The sequence below is a fragment of the Hemitrygon akajei genome, chromosome 5 (genome assembly GCF_048418815.1).
Source record: "Hemitrygon akajei chromosome 5, sHemAka1.3, whole genome shotgun sequence".
Lineage (NCBI taxonomy): Eukaryota > Metazoa > Chordata > Chondrichthyes > Myliobatiformes > Dasyatidae > Hemitrygon > Hemitrygon akajei.
Genome location: NC_133128.1, coordinates 55,749,320 through 55,772,559, shown reverse-complemented (window position 1 = coordinate 55,772,559; position 23,240 = coordinate 55,749,320). Strand labels below are relative to the sequence as shown.

General features: G+C 38.3%; 1 protein-coding gene across 1 annotated transcript in view; it reads right to left on the bottom strand.

Moving 5' to 3' along the window:
• The window catches only part of LOC140727308 (cell surface glycoprotein CD200 receptor 1-B-like), a 48,932-nt gene extending 27,374 nt beyond the window's left edge, over positions 1–21,558 (bottom strand). Inside the window, exons 1-2 of the mRNA XM_073044570.1 lie at positions 21,449–21,558; positions 5,449–5,769 (exon numbers count right to left, since the gene is read on the bottom strand). Coding sequence (XP_072900671.1) covers positions 5,449–5,769; positions 21,449–21,554 — 427 coding nt within the window. The 5' untranslated portion in view covers positions 21,555–21,558. The remainder of the gene's footprint in view (positions 1–5,448; positions 5,770–21,448) is intronic.
• Positions 21,559–23,240: the final 1,682 nt, after the last annotated feature.

Below are 23,240 nucleotides of genomic sequence, written 5' to 3'. Positions count from 1 at the left end.
ATTTTTGTATCATCTGCAAACTTGACCACAAAGCCATCAATTCCATCATTCAAATCATTGACATATAATGTAAAAAGAAGTAGTCACAACACTGACTCCTGCAGATCAGCACTAGTCACCGGCAGTCAGTCAGAAAAGGCTCTATTTGTTTCAACTATTTTCCTCCTGCTAATCAGCCAGTGCTCTATCCAAAATAGCATCTTTCCTGTAATACTATAGACTCTTACTAAGCATCCTCATGTGTGGCACCATGTCAAAGGCCTTCTGAAAATCAAAATACTCAACATTCACCGATTCTCCGTGATCTATCCTGCATGTTATTTCCTCAAGGAATTCCAAAAAAATTGTCAGGTATCATTTTCCCTTTAAGAAACTGTACTGACTTTGGCCTATTTTACCATGTGCCTCCAAGTACCTCGAAATCTCATCAATAATAGACTACATTATCATTTCAACCACTGCAGTCAGACTAAATGACCTATAACCTCCTTTCTTTTGCCTCCCTCGCTTCTTGAAGAGTTGAATGACATTTGCAATTTTCCAGTGCTCAGGAATCATGCTTTGGATTTCCAACATTTTAGCTGTGATTCATTCTTTGGGACACTCTTCTGTTTTTGTGGTTGTCTGCAAAGAACAAGAATTTCAGGATGTATATTGCATACATTTCTCCGGAGCAATTGAATTATTGAATGATTGAATCTATAGATGCTTGATCATGACTCATGCCTTCACAATCTCTTCAGCTACCTCTTTCAGAACCATGAGGTGTAGTCCTTCTGATCCAGGTGACTTAACTACCTTTCAGCTTCCCAAGCACAGTAATAGCAATTGTACTCACTTTTGCCCCTGACACTCTTGATCTCCTAGCATACTGCTAGTGTTTTCCACAGTGAAGACTGATGTAAAGTACTTTTTCAGTTCATCCACCATTTCCTTCTTCTCCATTACTCCTTCTCTAGTGGTCTGATATCTACTCTCACCTCTCATTTACTCTTCATACCCTCATTGATATTATCAGCTTGCTTACCTTCATAGTTCATCTTTTCCTTCCTCATGTGGCATTTTTAGTTGCCTTTTGTTGGCTTTTAAAAGCTTTCCAATCCTCTAACTTCCTACTAATTTTTGCTCTGTTATATGCCCTGTCTTTTGCTTTTACATTGGCTTGTCAGCCGCAGTTCAGTCATCCCATCTTTAGAATACCTTTTCATTGGGATGTATCTATCCTGTGCCTTCTGAATTGCTCCCAGAAACTCCAGCTGTTGCTGCTTTGCTATCATCTCTTCTAGTGTCTCCTTCCAAACAGCTTTGGTAGTTCCTCCCTCATGCTTCTGTAATTCCCTTTACTCTATTGTAATATGGATACACTTGACTTTAGCTTCATTACACAACACCCAATACAGAACAACTGATCCCTGAGTTGGCTCAACCACAAGCTGCTCTAAAAAGCCATCTCATAGGCATTTTAGAAATTTCCTCTCTTGGGATCCGGCACCCACCTGATTTTCCCAATCTGTTTGCATATTAAAATCCCCCATGACTATCCTAACATTGTCCTTTACAGATGTCTTTTCTACCTACCATTGTAATTTGTATCCCACATTTTTGCTACTATTTGGAAGCCTGTATATAACTCCCATCAAGGTTATTTTACCCTTTCAGTTTCTTTACTCAGAAAAATTCTACATCTTCCGATCCTGTTTCAACTCTTTCTAAGGATTTGATTTAATTTTTTACCAACAGAGCCACCCCACCATTTCTGTCTATTTGTCTGTCATTTTAATACATTGTGTATCCTTGGATGTTAAGCTCCCAACTATAATCTTTCGGCCATAACTCAGCGATGTCCTCAACATCATACCTGCCAACCTCTAACTGCACCACGAGATTGTCTACCTTATTTCCTATACTATGCGCATTCTGATACAACACCTTCTGTCCTGTGTTCATCACCCTTTTTGATTTTGTCCCCCTGCTACACGGCAACTCATCCCACTGACTGCAATTTTATCTTATCAACTGGCTGTCCTACCTGACAGTCTCACTACACACTGCCTCTGCTTTTATACCTACTGCCCCATCCTCAGCCCTATCACTCAGGTACCTATCCCCCTGCCAAATTAGTTTAAACCCTCTCCAACAGTCCCAGAAAACATGCCTGCATGGATTTGAACCCTTTTGAACAGGTCATACCTTCCCCAGAAGATATCTCAATGATCCAGAAATCTGAAGCCTCCGTGACCCCTGCACCAGTTCCTCAGCCACACATTCATCTGCCAGTTCATCTTATTCTTACCCTGGCTGGCACATTGCACAGGCAGAAATCCAGAGATTACTACCCTTGAGGTCCTGCTTTTTATAGATCTCTAAACTCTCTCTTTAGGACCTCCTCCCTTTTCCTACTATGTCATTGGTGCCATTATGTCTCAAGACTTATGGCTGTTCACCCTCCCTCTTTAGAATGCCATGGACCTGATCTAAGACATCCCTGATCCTGGAAAATTACCTGTGAAACTCAGTCTCTCCGAGTCAAGGTCAGTTTTCTAAGTTCAACTCCAGTTCTGAGGTTTACCTGTGAAACCCAGTCTTTCCGTGTCAAGATAAATTCTAGCTGTCTCCTGCCTCCCTGCTCTCCCTCCTGTTTGTCATTCAATGTTCATAGCCGCGTCTGCATCCTAACTAAATCTCTGTGCTTGGGTTTGCCTCATTCGTTGCAACAGCCCCCTTCCCTTCTGAGCCACAGTGCCAGAGACCCAGGTGCTGTGTCTCCCCTCAATAAGTTGCCCACACACCCCAACAGTATTGAACATGGTATACATATTTCTTTTTGTAAATAAATAATTATGATCTCTTTCAACAAAGAAACAAACACTGAAGCTGAAGAATTGAGTCCTTCAGGTATAAATCTCAGAACGTGGAAGAAATCTAGAGTGGAAGTAAGTGAAATTGTTTCAATATTACAGGAAGGGCATGATATATAGCTGAGATTATTCTCACTGGAACGTAGGAGGCTGAACTGTGACCTTAGAGAGGTTTACAAAATTTTGAGAAGCATAAATAGGATAGATAGTCAGGGGTGGATCAAAAGAGTTTGTTTCTGTGCTATGTGACTCTGAGATTCTAATGCAAATTTCCACATTACCTTTCATCTGTGGATGAAACCTAGAAAGCTACATGTTTGCTCTATCTGTTGTCGATTTGTATTCCAGCTAATGTTGATCCTGATATTGGGCAGTATATTGTGCATCCAAGGCTAATCACTTCTTCTCTTGCAATCATTCATAGATACGGTATGTCTATTTTATTTGCTTGCTGTGGAGCATTGCTTTGGGGAGTAGGGCTATGCTATAGGCAATGTTGTTTCTTCCATATATCCACTACCCTCTGTGTGAAAAATCTGCCTCAGATTCTTTCCAAGCCTTCTCCTTTTCACTTTTAAGCTTCAGACACCACTACAATGGGAAACAGACACTGGCAATATATATGTTATATATGCTGTCATTAACACAAGAGATTCTGCAGACACTGGGAATCCAGAGCCACACACATTGCTGGAGAAACTCAGCAGGTTGGGCAGCATCTATGCAGTGGAATAAATAGTCCAGATGATGGGTCTCAGCCTTAAATGTCAATAGTTTATCCCTCTCCATAGATGCTGCCTGACCTGCTTAATGCTTCAAGCATTTTGTGACATACTCTCATTGTTTGATATTTCCCTGTCATGTCACCACTCATCTTCTTTTGTCCCATGTAAAACAAATCTAGCTTATGCAAAATTTCCTTATAATTCAAGCCCTCCAAACCAGGTAACATGCTATTAATCTTTTCTGCACCCTATCTCACTAACTCATTCTTCCAATAATGTGATGACCAGAATTACACACAATACTCCAGGTAGGTCCAAATCAATATTTTGTATTACTCTAACAAGACATCCAAACTCTTACATTCAATGCCTCAGCCAATGAATGCAAGCACATTATATGTCATTCTCACCACCTATATTCTACTTTTAAGGAACTATGTAATTGTACCTAATGGTATCTCTGTTCAGTAACACTCCTTAGGGCACTGGCCAAGTCTAACTTCCCAAAATGATTTCAATTTCATCGGCCATCTTCCCAGTTTCTTATTGGAGCTTCAAACAAACTCTTTCACTGTCCCACTATACTACCAATTCTGGTGTCATTTGTAAGCTTTCTAATCATGCTTCCTACATTCTCATCCAGATCATTATAATATACTGTCTATGACAAATAACAAAGGGCATCATTTCCTGGGCACACAATTGATCACAAGCTCTCAACCTTAAGAACAACCGTTCATTATCATCCTCTGTTTATTATCCACTTTCATATCCAAGCAAATTCTGTATGCTCTTGTCAATCGCCGTGGGTACCTCTTCAAAAAATACAATCAGATTTCTGAGACATGATTTCACACACACAAAGCTATGCTGACTATTCTTAATCAATCCTTACCTTTCCAAATAGAAGTAAATACTGTCCCCAGGATCCTTCCAAAAACATTCCTGCCACTGATCCTTCATTCAGGATGAGCCTATGGAATCTCTGACACAGAAGATTGTGGAGACCAGGTTGTTGAAAATATTTAAAAAGGGAGACAGATTTTTAGAAACACAAAAAATAAGGATAGGAGAAGAGTTGGAATTTGTTATTGAGCTGAAGGACCAGCCATGATTGTATTGAATAATGTGACATGATTGAAGGTTGGGTAGCTTATTCTTGCTCCTGTTCCCCATGTTTCCATATAAGTGTGACTGAACTGAACGCCTGAAGAGCAGGAATAAGCAATCTGCTGGAGGAACTCAGCAGGTCAAGCGGCATAAATGTGAGGAAAGGGATTATTGACATTTTGATTCAAAATACTGCATTAGGACAGAATACCAGCTCTTAAAATCTTCTCTGCTCACCGTATAGCCTAATACAGTAATAAGCACACACCACAGCCACACTCAAGCAAGTATCAGAAGAGGTCCAGGTATCAATAATTTATTTTTCTCTAGATGATTAATGAAAGGGAGATATGCAGCAATGTGCTTAATGAACAAAACCTGAATGAATCAAGCCTCTTCCGCAGTTCCACTTTTCCACAAACACGCAGCACATTTATTTTTACTTCATCACCATAAGACGACAAGGAGCACAGCATATTATTACATTATATTAATAATATTAAGAATATTATTATTATTATTATTATTATAATAATTAATAATAATATTAATAGAATTATTAAGTATGTCCACCACTGTAGACCGTAAACTGGTGCTTTGGAATATACATCAGATATGCAGTGCTATGAAAACATGGGTTTTGCAATTGTTTTACTAAATAATCTCAGTGATATCCTCCTGACTTATAATTTCTACTTAACTTGATGTGAAACTGTAGCAAGAGTTCTGTGGAGATTTTGTGCTGCTAATCTTACCTATTATGACTAAGAAAAAATGGTCTCGAAAAACTCCCTGGAGAGCTGAAATTTCACATGTGTAATTTCCTTCATCCATTAGGTTTACTGGCTGTATCTGGAGAACAGTTCCGTCAGAAGATGAAATTGTTAGTCTATCATCTTCGAGGAACCTATGCAATTTGCCATGGCTACCATAGGATAGAATGTTTTCGGATGTTGTTCCCGTTGACCGACTCCATTTGATCATTGTAATTTCTTCAGACAGATGATTAGCAGAACAGTTCAAACTGATCTTATCTCCCAAGACAGTGGTTATATGCGCAGTATGAACTTGATTTTCTGCAAAAATAATGTAAAAGTTTTGCATGTCAAGTATGCAATACTTGCAAGTAATAAAATAAATTGCAACAGAGGCATATGAACTCTGTTATTATGTAGTTCTGAGGCATATGACTACAGCAAACAACTTTTTGTTTAAAACCAGTATTTTTTTATTTGTTATTCAAAATATTGTTTTACTTCCAATAATGTCTTCAACAAATTTAATTTTTAACTGAAGATTATTTAGTTGCTATATATAAAAGCAGCTTATTCTTCATATTGTTATTGATATAGAAGATTATAACTTACTGCATATCAAAAATTGTGAATTCTAGACAGTTAAAAAAATGGTTGTAGTAAGCAGAAAATAGCAGGTGCAGAATCAGATCGATCAAAGTGAAGAGAGATAATTTCAAACTAACGTATTCTCCTAAACTCCTTTCTTAACTTTTGCAATAATAAGCACTTAATAGATGAACCCAGTGTTCACTTTATTGTCAATACTCTCTTAAAAGCAGTAGCAACCATTAATTTACTTGTAATCTAAATTATGGGAACTCATGGATTTAGCAAATGTTTATCACCACAACTGCTTCCATCAAAGTGACAGTTTTGCTTTGGGGAGTTGCACTTATTATTCAAGTAACAAAGAAATTAAAATGTCTCAACATAATTGATGTTTATTAAACTATTTGAACAATATTAATCGTTGAAATAATATTACATTTTTGAAAATGAATCTGTTCCAAAAGGGAACTTACAAGAAATTTGTTGCTTACAAATAGACTCAATGAAGTTGCACAAACATTTGGAAGAACTATGTTAAAATTACTTGTTTGATAATTACTGCAGCTTTTACAGTAAATCCTGCTGTACTATTGTGGAAACACAAGAAATTGTGGATGGAGAACATATTAATACAGAATCTTGACCTGAAACTTTGACTACCTTTTTGCCGTCACAGATGTTGCCTGACCTCATGAGTTCCTCCAGCAGACTGTTTTTTTTTGCTGTTGTTTTTTTTGTTGTTTGAAACAGTTTTTTCCCCACGATACCGTGAAAGGTTCTCAATTTTTTTTTGTTCTTAAAAATGTAAGCGAGAATTCATATGGATCATTGAAGGCTTTTTGTATGAGGCATAATTGGTGATAGTGTTAACTTAGAAGTTCTGTTCTAAACTTTGTCTTTGTTTTTGGAAGCAGAAAAATAGTTCCAGGTGCAATGATGGCATAAGGCATGAAATGTTGCACCACACTGGAGCGTGATTACATCTTTATCTCACAGTAATTTGTGTCAATTAAAAGAATCTAAACCAAACCATCTGTAAATTGCATCCTTTTGCCAAAATTTCACTTAAACTATTTTTTAAAGAGGAATCATGTTGTCAGTCAGTATCGCCACAACATCTTATCTGTAGCCTAAATGCATTTCCACACCCCAGTCTCAATAAAGGCCAGGATTTTACACAGATTATGTTGCTCCCTTGATAACAAGTCTGTTTCCATATTCAAAGACACATTGCTTTGAGTTTAAAATTTATTAATTTTCAACTTTAGAACCTTTTCCTGTTTCATGTTTGAGTGTTACCTAGGTTGAATATCACCAATAATTTTAATAAGTCAATTAGAAAGAAAACTGCAGGTGCTGATAATCTGAAAGCAAAAGAGAAAATGCTGCAAATGCACAGAAGGTTGGGCAGCATCCACAGAAAGAGAAACAAGTAGCAAGAGACAGTATGGAAATAAAAATGTGTGATGATATTGGGTTTGCTGACCACAAAGTTCTAAACTCAAATTAAGAATTTTAGCCCTGTCTGATGTAAATAGCCACAAGTACTCTTACTAAAGGGAGATTATACTGTAATTACCCAAACTTCAAAGACTAGTTTGCTTCACTGTTTATTCTTCACTGCGAGTTTAGTTGGCAATACCTTCTATTTGAGCAGCAGGTCGCCTCTCCCTACTAACAAGAATCTACTTCCAGCTGACAAAGTAGTTTAAAACACAGTTAATTTATTTTCACTGATACATGTTTTTAACTCCAAACAACACTCTTAAAATACATTTCAAAAACTCACAGAGGGTTTCTGTCATAAACATTTCCAAAACAGAAATCGCAAAGGATTAAGGATTTCCAAAACACGTGCCATTCCTATAAACTAAAAAGGCATGCCCACAATGCAGATGAACAAATTTTCCTTGCAGAAACTGAACCTGGAGGAATGAATTCTCATTCAACCCATGCTTCTTTCACATTTCTTGATGTTTCTTATCTCATTCCTAATAAGCCTGAACTGCCCTCTACATTTATACCCCTTTTCTCCACTTGGATGACCTCATACGCATGTGACATTTCCTCAGATGTCCTTTTAACACAAATGGTTGAAAAGCATCTTTTGGAGACATACACCTCAGTTTAATGTTCACAGTTCACAATTAGTGCAGTAAAGCTAACTTCTGAGTACATAGACCTCCCAATAATAAGTATATTGTATATTGATATGTTCAATGATATTATCCATTTGTTCAGCAAGCTCCCTTGACCTAAGCAATGTAAGTATCAGCTTGTCTGTTTGAAACAACCCATTGACTTACACTCTACTCTTGAGTAATAATAAAGCTGATGCAGTGAGAATGTCTACACAAAGAGTTTTCAAAATTCAGAGCTTGTTTGCAAAGCTGTTCTATAGAGAGTGCTAGTTTAACTTCAAACTGATTACTGCTTTTCACTTACATTTTAAAAGCTGAAGAGTGACATCCATTTACAACCAGAAGCTAAACAAATTGTTAGTTGGGAACTTACTTACGACTGTTTGCGATCATTCAAATGGCAGCAGCTGTTGTATAGAAAGCAAGCTTAGCAAATATAAGATCTCCTACCCAGGATAGTGAAGATCCGTCACAATGGAATGGAGCATAATATACCATCCATTGATTACGGGAGACTGAATTTGGAAAATGAGATTCTCATTTGTGTCTACTGGGGAAGATTTGAATTAGAGTTGGTGGTAAAGCAGTTGAGCTGAAACTATGAAAAGGGGTTAGGAAGTTGGAGAATCAGAGATCTGTGACATGGAAGCCATGAAATTAGAGATAGTGCATGAGGAGAGATGGCGATGGTGGAGTGGAGTGTATATTACATATAAGTATATACAGTGAATAAAGTTGATCCTTGATGTAAAAGCTGGATGGTAAATAATGGCTCTGCTTCAATGGGTTTCCAGTCCAGAGAGCAAAATTGAAGCATATTTCTTCTTTGAGCACCTGCCATTGAGCAGACCTGAGACAATGTCGATAAGCTTCTGCTAGCAAAACATAAAAACTGTGCCAAAAGGGAAATGGCATTTTGGTCGTTTATCTGACAGGAAATTTTAGACGTCTATTATGACCCATGTGTGAGGAAGAGCGACTACACTTCTGAAGTAAAGTGAAACAATCCAGAAATGGGCATTACTGTACTTCACTTTCAGAAAAGTCCATTTTTAGCCATGAGGGAGTTCCGTTCCTATCTGGCCATTGTGAAGATATATTAAGAAGTGTGACCAATTCCTCTCATAGCTGCGACACTTCAACACAGAAAGTTCTTCAGAATATCTATCTTTGCCAAGGAACCACTGTAAGAAATACTGCTTTTTACATTATAAGAATCTTTATAAAATAAAGTAACTCTGTTTATTGATTTAAATCCCTGGCCGCCTCAAGAATAGAAGATATACTGAGACGTGGTGTCAGAAATGCTGATACATGAAATTATACCCTGGATAACTTGACAGATTTGGAATATTGAATGTTAAGCTGATCCTTCCAAAATCAGGCCATAAGATTCAACTGAACAAATATATGTTGAACAAATTAAAGATACTTGATTTCCTGGCAAGTAAATTACCACAATAGCTGGCAGGTGATGTAGTGGCATACACACCAGACTTTGAGGCAAATGGTCCCAGATTTGTCTCCTGCCAGCTCCTTGCACGCTTTCCATCTGTGCTGGGTTGAGCATCGAGCTAACAACTCGGTCTCATAAACAACAGACAAATGCTAAGGAAAATACAAGGTTGCCACCTGATGCACCACAAGGCACGGAGAGGAACAACAATAAGTTACCACAGGATGGCAAGAGTGGAGGGAAAAGGTCATCCATTTTATTTAGCTGGTTACAGTCAATTAGCCAGCACAGAAGAAATTAAGATGCTATTATGTTACTTTAGTTTCAAATAAGACAGCTGTATCAAACTGTAAAGTCCTCAAATGAGACCATGGAGAATGCCTCAGGTGCATCACTGTCATATTGCAACCCAGTAAGCAATGAAATAGTTCACTTTATTGGTTCGTTACATGCAACTAGGAGGAGGATGAATCCTGTGACATTTTCTTAACATAATTAAAATTGTTAGTAGATAATACAATTTTTCTGATGAAACTCCCATTAAAGTTTGGATATTTTGTGTAATCTGGGGCGTCAGCCTGCAAGAATAGAAACATAGAAAACCTACAGCACAATACAGGCCCTTCGGCCCACAAAGCTGTGCTGAACATGTCCTTATCTGAGAAATTACCTGGGATTATCCATAGCCCTCTATTTTTCTGAGCTCCATATATCTGTCTAGGAGTTTCTTTAAAGACCCTATCGCATCCGCCTCCACCCCCGTTGCCAGAAGCCCATTCCATACACTCACCACTCTTTGCATAAAAAACTTACCCTTGACATCTCCTCTGTACCTACTTCCAAGCACCTTAAAAATATGCCCTCTCGTGCTAGCAATTTCAGCCCTGGGAAAAAACCTTTGACTATCCACGCAATCAATGCCTCTCATCATCTTGTATACCTCTATCAGGCCACCTCTCATCCTCTGTCACTCCAAGGTAAAAAGGCCGAGTTCACTCAACCTATTCTCATAAGGCATGCTCCCCAATCCAGGCATCATCCTTGTAAATGTCCTCTGCACCCTTTCTATGGTTTCCATATCCTTCCTGTAGTGAGGTGACCAGAACTGAGCACAGTACTCCAAATGGGGTCTGACCAGGGTCCTATGCTATATATGCAATATATGGCTATGCTACATATGGCTGTATGCAAAACAGAATTAACTCTGGAAAGGTATGCACAGACAAACAAAGCCATGGATATATCCAAGCCAGGTTGGAAATAACACTGGCCAATTGTAGACATTGAAGATCAGGTTAAAAAGTGGAAAATACTGACAAGTTGCTTAGCTACAAGTTTTGTGCGAAAAAAGTGCATGTGATTTAGACCGAACATTTTTCTTTTCGCTACAGACCATAGGGCAACTGTAAGTGGCTGAATGATCACTGTAATGCAAGTTCCTAAGGCCTGTCGCTATGAGGAGCTGGAGCTACAGTGATGGGGAAGCTGCAAGATGGAAGGCAGTGGTTGCATAACTCACATCATATGAAGTCATGATTTAAGTGGGTGACTCACCTCAATAGGGTGGACACCACTTCAGGTAAACCAGTAAAGAGCTTGCTTAATGGAAGCAGCTATGGAAGATGCACATTTAACCTAGCAAATGAGGCCGATGAGGCTCAAACAATGCTGCTGTAGGAGTGCGATCAGGTCAGACCATGTTGGGAAGAATGCCCTATTGACCCAAGTATCTGGAGCAAAACACTTTTGTGTCATTCTAAAGTGGAACACAGTCACATGCGTAATATTTATTGGTTCCATTTTTAAACTGCAGCGTGTTCCGTTTTGACTGCTCCCTATTTCTACATTTTTTCAGTGTTGCAGCTTTCAGAATCTCTCATCCTTTTAGAAGAGGCTACTGTAAGAAATGTTCCTTTGCACAATGCCAGTTATCTAATAAATAAAGTAACATTGATAGTTTAAATTACCAGTTATCCTCCAGTATCTTAGATTGTGAATGCAGGAAGGTTCAGAAATATGCTAAGTATATCCAGTATTTTCTGTTTTATTGCATGTTAACAATGATTGATACCCATTTTTGCTAAATGAAGTTTTTAATGTATAAACACATCTTGTGCAGGGCTAGCAAAATGACTTTACATCTCTGGGACAATAAATGCAAAATTAATCTCAGTGTTTTATCACCATAATATCTGAGATCTACAAAAATGAATATTAGAAGGCTTAATTTAGAAAGAGCCTGGAAGTGCTGAGTATTACACGGCTTTAATACTCTTTCATAAATGGCATACATTGGCAACCCTAGATGATACTTAATTTGCTTAACTAGACTACCACAGACAGAAACACTAAAACACAATAGAGCATTCTGGTAAATCGTGGGGCATATTTTTTATATTTGGCAAATGCCACTACTAATCAACAGAAAATGATGCTTGCCTGATGCGCTTCATCTATTTTATAGGTATATATTGTTTGTAACTGAAAACACTGTCCATGACATTCAATATATTTTTTTTCCATTATTTAAAAACATTTAAATTAGTAGAAATATTTGCACTTTTGGTCATTGTACATTTTCATGAATGCCTGTAATACCATTTTATAAAGGTAACCTGATCTCTAAATTAGAAGATACATATCCATATAGTGCTTCTTTTCTCTGCTTTCATACATGTACTCTTCCTTCCTGGCTACAGATAAGATTGCTATCGTGTTAAATTTACACAATGAAAGTTACCCTTGGCATCTTCTCAACAAGTAATTTTTATATCTATGAGTAAAAGTGGCTTAGTAGATTTTTCAAGTGTGCATGCACATGCACACAAAACAGCCATGTTAGTTTGTGCAGCCGAGAACAGCTCTGAGGCTGAAGACTTATAAGGTAATTTACAATGCTGAACTGCTTTGTTTGCTTTAATGTTTTTAATTGTTTAAAAGTATTTCATATAAATTTCTATTTGTTTTTTTTTTGCTTTAGAAGCATTTAGAGTCCTTTCACACTGGTCAAGCCAAATGTCAAAGTTCCTTTCAGCTATTTTATAAAACATATGATATAGGACCAGAATTAGACCAGTCAGCCCATCAAGTCTGCTCTGCCATTCCATTGTGGCTAATTTATTATCCTTCTAAACCCTATTCTTCTGCCTTTTCCCTTTAACTTTTCATGCTCTGCCTAATCAAGAACCTATTAACCTCCGTTTAAATATACTTCAAGACTTGGCTTCCACAGTTGTATGTGGCAATGAATTCCACCATTGCCAATGTGGCAATGGGTTCACCAAATTCTGTCTAAAGAAAATCCTTCTCATCTCTGTTCCAAATGGACATCCCTCTATTCTAAGATAGTGCTAGACTGATCCCTAAAGGAAACATCCTCTCCACATCCATTTTATCTAGCTCATTCAATATTGGATGCATTTCAATGAGATTACTCCTCATTCTTCTAAACTCCAACAAGTACAGACCCAAAGCCATAAAATGATCCTCATACATTAACCCTTTCAACCCAGGAATCATTCTTGTGAACTTTCTCTGGACTCTCTCCAATGCTAGCACATCTTTTCTTATATAAGGAGCCCAGAACTGCTCACAATACTCCAAATGCAGTTTGACCTATGCTTTATAAAGCCTTAGGAATACATCATTGCTTTTATTTTCTAGTCCTCTTGAAATTAATGCTAACATTGCATTCGCCTTCCATACCACCTACTCAATCTTCAAGTTAACCTTTAGGGAATCCTACACAAGGACTCTCAAGTCCCTTTGCACCTCTGATTTTTGAATTTTCTCCCCGCTTAGAAAATAATCCATGCCATTATTCTTTCTACCAAAGTGCATGACCATACATTTCTCTACACTGCATTCCATATATCACTTATTTGCCCATTCTCCCACTTTGTCTAGGTCCTTCTGCAGACTCCCTGCTTCCTCAACACTAGTTGCCCCTCCACTTACCTTTGCATCTTCTGCAAGCATGACCATAAAACAATCAATTCTGTCATCCAGATCTTGACATATAACATGAAATGAAGCAGTCACAATATCAATCCGTGTGAAAAACTGCTAGTCACCGGCAGCCAATCAGAAAAGGCTCTCTTTATTCCAAATCTTTGCTTCCTGCCAGTTACTCAATCTTCTATCCAGGCCAGTATCTTTCCTGTAATAGCATGGGCTCTTACCTCATTTAGCATGCGGTTGGGAGACTGTAGGTCTGACACGGTGGTCAGCAGCACAGGGGCGCCGCAGGGAACCGTACTCTCTCCGGTCCTGTTCACCCTGTACACATCAGACTTCCAATTTAACTCAGAGTCCTGCCATGTGCAGAAGTTCGCTGATGACACGGCCATAGTGGGGTGTGTCAGGAATGGACAGGAGGAGGAGTATAGGAAACTGATACAGGACTTTGTGATATGGTGCAACTCAAACTACCTGCGTCTCAATATCACCAAGACCAAGGAGATGGTGGTGGACTTTAGGAGATCTAGGCCTCATATGGAGCCAGTGATCATTAATGGAGAATGTGTGGAGCAGGTTAAGACCTACAAGTATCTGGGAGTACAGTTAGACGAGAAGCTAGACTGGACTGCCAACACAGATGCCTTGTGCAGGAAGGCACAGAGTCGACTGTGCTTCCTAAGAAGGTTGGCGTCATTCAATGTCTGTAGTGAGATGCTGAAGATGTTCTATAGGTCAGTTGTGGAGAGCGCCCTCTTCTTTGTGGTGGCGTGTTGGGGAGGAAGCATTAAGAAGAGGGACACCTCACGTCTTAATAAGTTGGTAAGGAAGGCGGGCTCTGTCGTGGGCAAAGTACTGGAGAGTTTAACATCGGTAGCTGAGCGAAGGGCGCTGAGTAGGCTACGGTCAATTATAGATAACTCTGAACATCCTCTACATAGCACCATCCAGAGACAGAGAAGCAGTTTCAGTGACAGGTTACTATCGATGCAATGCTCCTCAGACAGGATGAAGAGGTCAATACTCCCCAATGCCATTAGGCTTTACAATTCTACCGCCAGGACTTAAGAACTTTTTAAAAGCTATTATTAATGCTTTTTGAGATAGTGATTTAGATGCATATCATATTTTTTACTGAGTTAAGTATTGTATGTAATTAGTTTTGCTACAACAAGTGTATGGGACATTGGAAAAAAGTTGAATTTCCCCATGGGGATGAATAAAGTATCTATCTATCTATCTATCTATGCAACACGTTTTCAAAGGCCTTCTGAAAATCCCAGTAAACAACGTCCTTTGTCTATCCTGCCTGTTGTTTCCTCAAAGAATTCCAACAGATTCGTCAGGCCAGATTTCATCTGAGGGAAACCATGCTGACTTTGGCCTACTCAAATCTAAGTGCCTCAAAACCTCATCCTTAATAACAGATTCCAATATTTTCCCAACCACTGAAGTCAGGCTAACTAGTCTATGATTCCTTTTCTTCTACCTCCCTCCCTACTTAAAGAGTGAAATGATGTTTGCAATTTTCCATTTCAGAATCTAGTCATTCTTGAAGGATCATTACTAATGCCTGCACGATCTCTTCAGCTATGTCTTTTAGAACCCTGGGGTGTAGTCCATCTGGTCCAGTTGACTTATCTACCTTCAGACCATTCAGATTCCCAAGAAGCTTCTCCTTAGTAACAGCAACTACAATCACTTCTGCCCCCTCACACTCTTGAATCTCTGGCATGCTGCTTGTGTTTTCCACACTCAAGATTGTGAGATTGTGTTAAAACACTTATCTGGTTCATCTGCTTTTTTTTTTTACCTCATTACTACTTCTCCAGCATAATTTTACAGGAGACTAATATCCACTCTCACCTCTCTTTTACTCTTTATATTTCTGAATAATCTTTTGGTATCCTTTTTGATACTATTAGTTAGCTTATCTTTATATTTTAACTTTACTCTCCTTATGTTTTTTTTAGTTGCATTCCAGTGCTTTTTTAAAAGCTTCCTAATCCTCTAACTTCCCATTAATTTTTGCTTTATTATATGCCATCTCTTTTGCTTTTATGCTGTCTTTGACTTGCCTTGTCAACCATGGTTGCCTCATCCCCCTTTTAGAATAGTTTTTCATCTTAGGGATGTACCTATCCTGTGTCTTCTGAGTTACCCCCAGAAATTTAAGCCATTGTTGTTCTGCCATCATCACTGCTAATGTCCCTTTCAAATCAATTTTGGGCAGCTGCTCTCTCATGCCTCTGTTATTCTCTTTACTCCTCTGTAATAGCGAAACATTTGACTTTATCTTCTCCCTCTCAAACTGCAGGATGAATTCTATCATGTTATGACCACTGTCTCCTAAGCATTTCTTTACCTTAAGCTCCCTAATCAAATCTGATTCATTACACTACATCCAGTCCAGAACTGCCTTCCCCCTAGTGGACTCAACCACAAACTGCTCTAAAAATCCATCTCATAGATATCTACAAATATCCTCTCTTAGGATCCAGCACCAACCTAGTTTTCCCAATCTATCTACTTATTGAAATCCCCCATGACAAGCATAACATTGCCCCTATTACATAGCTTTTCTGTTTCCCATTGAAACTTATATCCCCCTTCCTGGCTACTGTTCAGAGTCTTGTGTGAAACTTCTATCACTGTCTTTTTATCTTTGTAGTTTCTTAACTCTACCCACAAGGATTCTACATCTTCTGATCCTATGTCACCACTTTCTGAGGATTTTATTTCATTTTTTACCAACAGAGCCAACCCACCCCCTCTGCCTACCTGCAATAAAATATGTATTCGTGAATGTTAAGCTCCTATCAGCCATGATGCACTGATGCTCAGAAAATCATACCTACCAATCTCTAACTGTGCCACAAGATTATTTACTCTATTCTGCATACTGTGTGTATTCAAGATAACACCATCAGTCCTGTATTCATCACCTTTGCGATTTTGCCCTCGTTAGACTTCGACTCATCCCACTGACTAGTTTTGCCCTATCATCTTTCTGTCCATCCTCAGTGTCTCACTACAGTATTCCAACATCCCCATCCTCAACCTTATCATTCCAGTTCCCACTCCCCTGCTAACCTAGCTCAAACCCTTCTAGAAAACCTGCTCACAAGGATATTGGTCCCGCCCGGGTTCAGATGTACCCAATCCTTTTTGTACAGGTCATACCTTCCCCAGAAAGAACTTATGACTACACTCATTTAATGACTCTTTTATCTTGTTATGTCATGCTCATTATTTATTTCTATTTTATTATATGTGCATTTGCACAGTTTGTTGCCCATTGATCCTGTTTATAGTTACTATCCGAGTGATTTACTGAGTATGCCCACTTGAGAAAGAACCTCAGGGTTGTATGTGGTGACGTATGTACTCTGATAATAAATTTTACTTTGACTTTGACTTATGGATAAAGTTTGTTCAGGTATGATGTCATGATGTCATGAACATCCTCTACATAGCACCATCCAGAGACAGAGAAGCAGTTTCAGCGACAGGTTGCTATCGATGCAATGCTCCTCAGACAGGATGAAGAGATCAATACTCCCCAATGCCATTCGGCTTTACAATTCAATCGCCAGGAGTAAGATATGTTTTACTGAGTTAAGTATTGTATGTAATTAGTTTTGCTACAATAAGTGTATGGGACATTGGAAAAAATGTTGAATTTCCCCATGGGGATGAATAAAGTATCTATCTATCTATCTATCTATCTATGCTTGGCCCTGCTGAGATGCAGGTGCTTACCACCTTACAACAAGATATCCCTTATCTGTGTGTCAACATCTGGTGATCAGAGCAAGGAAAGGCAGTAATTGTTCTATAGTTGAGCAGTGAGTGAAGGAGGAAGTTCTAATCTATTTAATTATTGTATATGGTTTCCCTCTTGGTTCAATGACCTCGGAAGTTGAGCACAAAATTTGAGGCTTGACTTTCGGTGCTGCTGAGTGCAATGTTGCATGGCTAGAGGTGCCATCTGTGAAGTAGGTTCCATGGCTTTATTTAAAGTATAACTGGGGAGGATTTCTTGGTGTTTTTGGTCAATGTTTATCCCTCAACAGAATACTGATTATTTGGTTAATGGAATATCATTATCGGGGGAGTCTGGGTGCTAACTTAATGCTATTTTACTGACATATCAATCATAATTGTTGCTTAGATGCATTGTGGCATCGCCAGATTTCAAAACAAATCTGCTCTTTAGATGTTCTTGCATGATAGTGGTTAAATTACTTATTTAGCGAACCAGAGATCTGGACTTAACCACCTGAAGATGTGATTTCAACTTCTACCTCGACTGCTGTGAAACTTAAATTTCAATCAATAATCTGACATTTAAAAGAATTCAATTACTTTTAGTAATGATGAACACAGAACTAATGAATTACTATAAAATCATCATTTGGACATACATTGACGTACCTGGTGTGGTTTGTTATTCCAGACCAACAAAAATATCATTGATTATGAAATGAGCAATCTGCATCATAACTACTATTTTAACAAAATAAAGGATGGACATTGACATGTACACCAAAATCAGGCTGGGCAAATTCACAATCAGCTTAGTCTTCCTCACAAATACACTACCATGACCTCTACTCCACAGTACAAATGGGTGTTGGACTTCCTAATGAACAGACCTCAGACTGTCAGCATGCACAACCGCTTCTCTCTCCCCAACAACCTCAACAAGGGTGCCCCAAAGGGATGGATACCATGCCCAGTGCTGTATACTCTGGTCACACACTACTGCACGGTCAAACGTCCAAGCAGTCACATCATCAACTTTGCTGATGACACAACAGTGGTGGGGCTCATTATCACCAATGATGTGATGGCCTGCAGAGAGGAAGTGGAGGAGCTCGAGGCCTGGTGCTAGGAAAATAACCTTTTCCTTTGAGTCAGCAAGACAAAAAAGATGGTTATCAACTTCAGGAGAACTCACAACACCCCCACCCTGCTTTACATCAGCAGCAAAATCATGGAAGCCATTGTACATCATACATAAACTCTTATGGTCCCAGAACACATCCTACACAGTCAAGAAAGCTCACCAATGCCTTTAATTTCTGAAGAGGCTAGAGAGAGCTGGACTGTGCACATCAAATCTCTTGACTTTCTACAGATGCGCAGTTGAGAGCATCCTAACATGCTGCATCACTATGTGGTATGGAAACTGCATGACAATGGACAGGAAGGTTCTCTAATGAGTAATTAAAACTGCTAAATACATCATCAGCACCAGCCTACCTGCCATCAAGGACATATATACGTATATATAGAAAGGTGCTGGAAAAAGGCCAGCAATATCACAAAGGATCATACCCACCCTGCTCATGGACTGTTAGGGAACACCTAACTCCTATTAGGGAAAAGGCTACACAGCATCCAGACCAGGACTATCAAACTCAAAAACAGTTGCTTCCTCCAAACCATCAGGCTGATCAGCACTTTCACCCATTAACCCACCCCAACACATTCCCACTACCATGACTTTATCACTTCCCATTGGAGTCAGCAGATATACAGACACTCCTACACCTAACATCACTTTATGGACATACAATCCTGCATATAAGCTATTTTAATGTATTTATATTTATTCAGTTCTTTATCTTAATATGTTTTTTTTCTGTGCTGCATCAGATCCGGAGTAACAATTATTTTGTTCTCCTTTACACTTGTGTACTGAAAATGAAATTCACCAATCTTGAATCCTTTTGCATTTCAGGTAACTGTCCAATGGAATCCCATTCATTAGAGATTCCATATATCATTATGAAAGATCAGTCCAAGTGCTGATCAACAGTTCCACCACTACTGTATCATTTCCTGCTAGGGTGACCTTTTGTTTAGATGACTGTAGATGGGGACAGCCAATGGTGTAATTGGCTGGACATTAAGAACATCAAGTTCTGCAGGTCTACCCCCATCAGTGAGTTGCTCATTGGTGGAGGAGCTGGAACTGGTGCGGACCACGTTGCTGTGAAGGCGATGTACTAACATTGAGTGATTGTCATATTCGTTTTTCTTATGTTCGCGAGACACAGTTGGACATTGGTAATGTGAAATGTTGCAAGTCTGATTCACTGGTTTATTAGTGGGACCAACAGCGGAGGTGCTGCATGGCCTCAGTTCTAATGAGGACTAGGCCTCACGCCATGGTGTTGCCTATTTGCATAGGCGTCAGGATCGGAGCCCAGAAGCAATTTGCACATTCGTGCTCACATCATTCTACAGATGCACAGTAGAGAGCATCCTAACAAGCTGCATCATTTAGCATGGAAACTGCACTGCAGTGGACAGAAAGGCTCTATAATGGGTAGTCAAAACTGCCCAGTGCTTCACTGGCACCAGCCTATCTGCCATCAAGGACATATATACAGAAAGGTGCCAGAAAAGGGCCAGTAACATCATGAAGGATTCCACACACTTTGCTCATGGATACACTGCCCCACTCCCATCAGGGAGGAGGCTACATACTATCCTCACCCAGACCACTATGCTCAGAAAGAGTTACTTTCCCGAAGCAGTAAGACTGATCAACACACCACCCACTAACTCCACCACTACTTTATTATTTCCCATCACTTTATATACAGCTTGATCGCTTTACGGACATACAATCAACCTATGTAAATAAGCTATCTTATGTATTTATACTTAATATTTATTTCAATAGTATTATCATTTCATTTTAAATATTTTTAATTGATTTTTAAAAAATGATTAAATACAAATCAGAGGCGAAGTTGTATCAAATACATAAAAGTACAAAACAACAAAAGGAATGTATACTGTCAAAGTCATGTAAATGACTTATAGTATTATCATTGTGTTTGTTTTTGTTACATTGGATCCGGAGTAGCAATTATTTAGTTCACCTTACACTTGTGTACAGTAAATAACTTTAAACATCTTGAATCTTGAATCTCTCACTTCATGTAGAAGTAATCTGAACAATTTTTGAAATTACAACTTCTCTGACCTTGGGTGACTAATCAGTTTGACACCTTTAAAGCTGGATTTGGGGGCAGTACTGCAGCAAGATGGTTGGAGTTTAAAAAGTCAGAATATTCCAAACAGGGCTTCTTTTTAGAAAAAAGGAACCTAACATAGTCATTAAGCTCCTTTGCTATCAAATTTAGAAGCACTGTTTTTGGCTAACTTCATGGTTGTGCTTAATGTCCTGAACTAAATAGAAAATACTAGTCTAAATTGCATGCTGTTTTCTGATAAATTTAAATCATTTAAATATGGAAAATGGCATCAAAATGAATCAGGTTAAAATCAGATTCATAACTCATTTAAATGTAAAGATGGAATAGATTGACAAAATGTTTACGGTGGAAATTATACTTAAATTTTACTTTATCAAAGATAAAAATAATTACTTTTGAAAATATTTAAAGGCTTTAGAGCTCGATGATTCTTGGAGATAGTAAGGCATATATAATTTACTTATATAATGGTTATATATTATGCATATATAATGGTTACCAAAAATAACTGATTCAACTGCCAACCCAACAAATAAACAAATATATTTCTATAACTGCAGAGCAAAACAGAAAATATATTTTAAACACAAACATACAATAATTTCATGAGGAAATGTTAGAATTGTGAAAAATTTGAAGATAGGATCTAAAAGGTCTGAATTCACCTACTTAAAAATGCCATTTTGAACAAGAATTAAATTATCTTAAAGCAATATTATAATTTGACTGTTTTTGAAAGGAATAGTTGTGCAGTAAGTAGCATTCTGGTATTTCGAAAGAAGCAATTATACAACAAATAAGCTTAAAATATTTTTGTAAAAGAAGGAATACTGTACCAAGTGAACGGGCAGTTAAGAAGAAAGTCGCAATCATAGCAACTTGAATGCACGCAGCGATCAAGCTATTCTTTTTGGCGTTAACTAATTCTCTTGCCAGCCACATTCTCTCAAACACTTTGCTTGATTTTACATTGGTACTGTTGGGTACATTTAAGCAGAATACAACCCATTTGAAAGAATCACTTTCAATTTCTGTAGATTACTTGCTCCTGTGACAGGAAGTTGATATAGAGTTAATATGCATTTCCTGCTTGTCAAACAATCTCTTATGCACTGAGCTTCATTCAACCAGATTTATGACTAATGGACAAGAATTAAATAAAATGCAATTTTAGTCTTTACTTTTATACATGCAATCTACTTAAAATCTCATGATATTTTACAGAAATAGCATAATCCAATTTAGTTGTACGTAATCTTGCACAAGCGGTTTGAAACAGAAAATTAAGTTTTATTTTAAGTTGAGTATTAATGTCAATCACATGAAATTATTATGGATCGTAATGAAGTGTCAACCACATGGAGACACCTTCCCAGCACATCACTGCTTGCCTCCAAAACTCACTGTTCCAAGGCATTACCTCAACAAATACTTGAATTTATATATGATCATTAAAAAACAATGAAACATCTTTAGGTACTTCATGATGGAATAATCACGTAGACTTAACCATTCAAAAGAGAGTACATTACATTTTATTTGAAGTAGTAAACTCCATGGTGATCCATAAAGCAGTTTTTGTAATCTGCTTTTAGGAATGAGTTCTATGAAGGTCTTGGCATCACAGTCTTCATGGAAAGCTGTTAAAGATCCTCTATAGCCAGCAACACAACCTAAATTTGGGAGCTATCCCAGGCCAATTGCTTCTACAGGTATCAGAATTTTGCACAATTGACATGGAGGAGTATCATAGATTCATAGAGTTATACCACACAGAAATAGACTCATTGGCCCAACTGCTGTGCGCCGACTGTGATGTTCATCTATGCTAATCACACTTGCTGACATTTTGCCCATATCTCCCTTATTCAAGAATTGGTCTAAATTTGTTTTTTTTTCAATACTTTATTACTATCTGCCTCTATCACTTGCTCTTCCATCCTCTTATAAAATCATAAGGCATAGGAACATAATTAGGCCATTCAGTCCAATGAGTCAACTCCACCATTCTATCATGACTGATTCATTAACCCATTCTCCTGCCTTCTCCCCGTGACCTTTGATGCCTTGACTAACCAAGAGAATATCAACTTGCACTTTAAATACACCCAGAGACTTGGCCTACGTGACCACATCTGTGCCAATGAATTTCACAGATTCACTACCCTTTGGCTAAATAAATTCTTCCTGAGCTCCATTCTAAATAGATGTTCCTCTGTTCTGAGGCTGTTCCCTTTGGTCCTCAACTCCACCACAATAGGAAACATGCTCTTCGCATCCACTCTATCTAGAAGAAGACAAGAAATTGCTTTTCAACTCATGAGAGAGCATAGGCCATCAACTTCTTGTTGTTGATGTTTCTGTAGCAGGCAATTTTTTTTTATGAGTTCTAGTCGCTAGCTCAGCGCTCAACCCAGTATGGATGGAAAGTGGGCATGGGAATCCACTCTATCTAGGACTTTCAATATTTGATGGGTTTCAATGAGATCTCCCATCATTTGTCTGACCTTCAGTGAGTACAGGCACAGAGCAATCAAATGCTGTTCAGATGTTAACCTTTTCATTTCTAGAGTCATACTTGTGAACTTCCTCTGAAACCTCTCCTCAACCAGACCATATTTTCTTAGA